The sequence below is a fragment of the Rhagoletis zephyria genome, unplaced genomic scaffold (genome assembly GCF_001687245.7).
Source record: "Rhagoletis zephyria isolate East Lansing unplaced genomic scaffold, Rhagoletis_zephyria_1.1 Rzeph_scaffold_21823, whole genome shotgun sequence".
In the NCBI taxonomy this organism is placed as follows: domain Eukaryota; kingdom Metazoa; phylum Arthropoda; class Insecta; order Diptera; family Tephritidae; genus Rhagoletis; species Rhagoletis zephyria.
The window spans coordinates 1,817-7,590 of NW_016178881.1; the positions used below are offsets into that span (position 1 = coordinate 1,817).

The following is a 5,774-nucleotide window of genomic DNA, read 5'->3' on the forward strand; positions in this document are numbered from 1 at the left end:
TGAAAATAATTGTGAATATTATATTAGAATAAGGTGTACACTTACATTTAACACCGACTGTATGTAGATGCCGAATATTTGTCGTTTTCAGCGCTATATTGCGTGTTGAAACCCGAAGCAAATTGCTTGTACACAAAGGAAGGTCAATTATGGGTGCGGGAAGGAAAGTAAAGTAAATACTTGTGCTACAAACGTAATCGCAAAGAAATATTTAAGCGCATTTAATTCTGATAATAACAAGTCATTGAATATTCAAAAACGAATTAGAGTAATTCTGTTTTAATTACTTAGACAGGAAGTCATACAATAATCGAACTGTCTACATGTGCATATGTACAAGTATTTATTAGACAGAAAATAACACTTCGTTCATTAGCTTTTACGAACATTAATTCATCAATAATTAAAAAAAAAATCAAAGGACATACCAAATTAGAGTAAAAACTAGAAACGTTGAAAGCTGGCTGGAACTGAGTCAGTAGGGACAAGCAATTAAACAGTTTGAAAGTCATTGTTCTTAATTACTCGCTCAATATTTCTTTCATTCCACCTGCTGATAATTATTTGATTAATTGAGAATATAGGATTTAGTTGTTGATAGAAAAAATTAAAACATAATTAGCTTGTTAGAAGCGAAAACAACTTAAGAGAAATTTGATAAATTTAAAGACAAAGTATTTAATTTTTAAATCTGTTTATTCCTCAAGTACATATTTACAATATGGAATATATTACCATGCAAATTTTCGTGTATAAACCTAAATTATTTTGACTAAACAATAACTAAAACTCTATTACATTAAACATTTTTTTTTTCAAAAATGAACTCCAAAATGTGACTGGATCACTGCGAAAATATCATCCAACTCCTCAGTGCTTGCACTTTGCTGAGGCCACTTCATCACCGGCTGCATTGAAGAACCTAACCTGGATTCTTTCATGTCAATTTCCGCTGCGGCTTGCACACAACTTTCCTGTATCACTTCGACAACATCGTCTAACTCTTCGCTGCTGCTTGAGCTTTGTTGTGTGCCTTCCAACGCGAGTCCTTCCACCATACTGCCTTCTAAAAACTGCACAATTTTTCGTACATTTTCTTCTTTGTCTTCTGCCTTAATCTCGTTGCTGCTGATCTCGCCATATCTAGTGCCTCTAATCCTACGGTTCTGGAACCAGTATTTCACCTGCTTTTCTTGTACACCAATGCTCCTGGCGATTTTCGCCCGTCGTTCTGCATTCAAATACTTTCCTTTCCGATATTCACGTTCCAATATCATTATTTGCTGGTGAGTGTAATGCGTTCGAGATCGTTGTTTTTGTTTGGGCTTTATAACTTTCGTCGCTGCTGCCTTGACTGGGGGGGTGTAGTACGATGTCGGCGGTGTATGTGAAGTTACAACTTGTCCATTGTCGTAATGATATATGAATTCAACGCCTTGTGGTGCTCCTTCGCATTTTTTCACTTCGATATTGATGATTAGGTTGGACATTCTATAGTTTTTGCGCGCCTCCTTGTTCAATAAAATTTGCTGTTACGTATTTCGTGCGTGGCTGCAGATTTTGCATTGATTGGAAGGAAACTTGTTGACCGTATTTATAGCAGTTTTTAGGTGAACTTGATTAATTCTGCCTGTACCTGTCCGTATAATTTTTGCTAACAACCTAAAATGTAACCTGTGCAAAAAAAAGCAATGTTACCTGAACTACCTGTTTAATGTTTGGTTAAATTTTTGCACTGTCCTTGGCAATCCTTTTTATCTTTAAATAGTGGGTTAGGTAAGCCTAATTTTTGTTCAAGTGTTCTGTACAGGTAGTAATGATTTTCTAAGGTTTAGAATTTTGTTGACAAGAAAACTAAAGGATAAGAAGGCGTGGCTGCTTTTCTACATAACTTTAACAAGCCTCTTCTCGGAATAGCAATATTTAAGGTATTTTTTCTTATATTTTTTATCAAGCTGAGGTGGTGCAAGAAACGCATAGATATTTACGACCGTGCGTTATTTCTGTTTGTGTTGATTATGAAGGTTAAGAATACCAGAGTAATTTTCGGATATTGTCTAGAACAATTGTTGTCAAACTTTGTTTCCGGCATAGAACCTTTAAAAAAAGTGAAACGGGTGGATGCCATAAAATTTCATCCATATGTACATATATACGCTCACTCTATTATATCTGCGCACATCTTTATTTTTTTAAATATTCACAATGTTTTGCAAGCTATATTTTTTTTTTGTAATTTTTGTAAAAAAATATGATTTATGCTACAAACAAAACCATATAAATCAAAGTTTCAGACTGTATACAAAATTAAGGAAAATTTAACGAATTTTAATCTAAATTTTAAACTTTTACTCAGATTAAATTAAATTATGGTATACAGTTTTATAGGCCGTTCAATTTTATTACAACAATGTACAATTTCCAAGTAGCTAAGAAACCGCGTTGATTTTCAATATTTTTTTGCTAACGGCTCTAGGCATTTTTGTCCATACAAGGTATGATACAAGGTATAAGCGTTTTTGTGAGCTTTTACGTCTGGCGCGAGTGTTCTGGCAATATGAAAGGTTGGTTTCATTGGCAACTTCTTGGCGTTTGATAGCAGCTTACAATTTTCAATATTGGTACTGAGGGTATTCTTAATATTGAACTCAGGCCATCATGTTCCATGTTGCACAAGCAACACCTTCGAAATTTCCTTTAATGTCACAATGGCCGGAGGATAGCTTACGGAATGTTTTAGCTGTCTCGTTAGGAGATTGAAAACTAAATACTTTTGAAGTTAAGCACATTTTCCACGAGATTTTATACCCACCTGGCTGCCAATGAAAATGTAGATTCAATACTACGAATCATATCATACTCTGCCAGTGAACAATGGCCGCAATTGCTTATTTTTTTTGGCACAAATTCAAGATTTTTATAGCGTATATTCTTGATATCAGTTATTTTTATAACAGTACATATAGTTACAAGGCGCGAGCTCAAAAGTTGGCCGAGAAAAAAGACGCATCAAAAAACTTCGGCGAAGTAAGGCGCGTAAACCTAATCGAAGTCTGCATCAAAATTTGTTTGCAAATAACTCGCCAAAAAAATAAAATCTTTGGTGTCAATATTGCACACCATGTTAACTTTCAAAATCAGTCAATGAAATGTAGAAAATGGAAAAATTAACTTTGGGCGGCCCACTTGAGAAAAGTTGAGTCAGAAATAAGCACATTTAAATTTCTCAATAATATTTAAGTAAGGAAGCACTGAGCTTTCATGAAGTCTTACGCTTTTATTTGTTAACTTTGGTTTAATTACTCGAATGCTGAAGCTTAACATAAATAATTAATAAGTCGACTTGGGATCTTCCAAATTAGAAAAAATATGTAAAGGAAATACAAAGAACTGGCGTCAAGTAAGAAAAGTAGACACAAAAAATTGGAAAAACTGCAGAGCTGGCTACAAACACGCAATTAAATAATTTGAAAGTTTTTCTACTTTTTTACGTTTACCTTTTTTCAATTCTGGCTGCTTCTACAACACCTTTGTGCTTTGCTCGCTCATCCTTACACATAAGGGTGGTCCAAAAATGCATGTGAAAAATAAGATCGCTATTTGTATGCGTTGTTTTATACCGAAAAAAATATATATTACATATATAACTTTTCGTAGAAATGGTATAGAATTCTTGAAAATCAATATTTTTCAATCGAAAAACTCTGTTTCTCAATAATAATACCCAACGATTTATTTGACCATTGTTTTATAGTAACTATACTTTATAGATCCGCCAAAACCCCCAAAAATGCCAGAAAATGCAATGGTGGGATTAATAAAAAAAATCTTCAGTATTAAAAAATGGTTAAATAAAGAATTGGATATTGTTATTGGCTGATGAGAGTCAGAGTTTTCCAATCGAAAAATATTGATTTTTAAGAATTCAGTACCATCCCTAAATATTTTTAAATTTCAAAATAAAAATTTGGTATATTTTTTTCGGTATAGAACAATCCTAGGTGGTGAGAGCATTAAAATTCCGTCTTTACTTTTTTGGACCACCCTGTTGTACATATGTAAGAACTCGTGTGTGTTGTAATTGTTGGAAATTATTTCGATTAGCCGGTGATAAGGGTCCTGCTCGTTGAGCACTTACTTGTTGGAAGTTTGTGAAGTTCAATTATGTTCAGGTATTTATCCTTTTATGTGCACCCTATGCGCAATGATGAGTAGGCAAAAGGAGCCCTAGAAAAAAATGTACTCCAAATGTGAAGCGTAATTGTGCTGTCGAGAATTACTTAAACGTAAAATCAATCAAAGTGTCAGAAAAACGCAGAAGTCTTAATTCATTTTTTAGATGTCGAGCTTTAGAGGCGCAATTTGTTTTATTTTTTGTTTTTGATATTGAGTGGAGCTTCAAATATTTAGGGAGTTTAAAAGTTTTGTATACTGTCGTATTATTGCGGGCCGTATTTTCATAGCATTACGTTGTGAAACTTTACGATGTACAACTATACGACAGAATACAACACCTTTTTTATCCCTCTAATTATATCATGCAATTTAAGTACTTAAGCATTTGCAAAAGTAATCTTATTTTGGAGCAAACAATTTTGGAAATATTCGAATGTCGTACAATTTCAAATTTTTTTCCAACAAAAAAAAGGTACTAATGGCCGTTTTCTAAAGTAACCTTTAACTTTAAAGCGAACTTTATACTTACAGGTGGATTAAAAATAAAGCTATGTCTAAAGTTAAGCATTTCTATTATCGGTTTCTGATGCTTCACTTTAGACACACAATCATAAAATTTAATGTAACCTTTATATATAAAGTGACCTTGAAAGTTACAGGTTACTTGAAAAAACGGCCCTAATAGAACTTTAGCTATGCTGCTAATCTTTAAAATGCATCTATTTGATAAACTGCATAAGGTCTTTAGGCCACTTCTTTCAGCTAGTGCCCGAAAGTATGCTACATTGCTGAGCAATTCGTACCAGATATGGTACAGTCCCTATATGAGACGAAATTTTGTGCACTTCTCAAATGTCACATTACGGCATTTATTTAAGTTATACATTTCTGGAACCCTGAAACGCAATAAACTAATTTGACGCTATTGGCCATAGCAACCTACCCACAATGCTTGAGGTATTTTACAATCATCGAGATGAATACTTATTTGTGATAAGTATGAGACCTCTAGAGCCGAGATTATAACGGACAGATGTGTAATAATATTTCTTATCTAGGTGGTCACAGTGGACTATGCTATTAAACCAATTTCCAAAAGACATGTGTGTCTCTGTACCTCCTCTAATTACCTGGCGTTCATAGCAGTTCACCCAGTCATTAAATAGCATAGAACATTCTAGTCAATATGATAAGTGGAAAGTGGTTGAACAAGTCCCATTTTGGCAACAAAACCCACCGTCCGATAGCAATTCAAATATTTGCAAATCAATAAAGTCCTCCGTGGAAAAGTTGACGAAGGCTCTGGGTATGCAAGAGTGGACATATATGATATATTCTCCGTTATGAAGGCTTCTTTCTACATACATATATGTAGAACCTTACTAAGAGCCCTTACCATATTCTTTGCTAATTGTTGATACTAGGCTCGATGTGGTCTTCGCCTTGGTATACAAATTTTGAAGTCTTTTAAACTTTTACAATATCAACGTAAAAAACTTTGTTACTAGGTCTAATCCTCTCTAATTATAATCTTTGTACATTTGCTAGTTATTTTTCGATGTCGAAAGGCGCCTTGAACACAGGAACTTTCTACATTA

The 5,774-nt window shown here is 33.9% G+C and overlaps 1 protein-coding gene across 1 annotated transcript; it reads right to left on the bottom strand.

Annotated features, from left to right (window-relative positions):
• Nucleotides 1-815: 815 nt before the first annotated feature.
• LOC108381233 (homeobox protein BarH-like 2) lies at nucleotides 816-1,490 on the bottom strand. The gene has a single exon (XM_017637648.1). It carries the CDS (start codon nucleotides 1,488-1,490, stop codon nucleotides 816-818), a length of 675 nt encoding a protein of 224 aa, XP_017493137.1.
• Between the last annotated feature and the right edge of the window lie 4,284 nt (nucleotides 1,491-5,774).

Bases quoted from the DNA above. Each gene is read 5' to 3' on its own strand.
- LOC108381233 (XM_017637648.1), bottom strand. From the start codon at position 1,490: ATGTCCAACCTAATCATCAATATCGAAGTGAAAAAATGCGAAGGAGCA.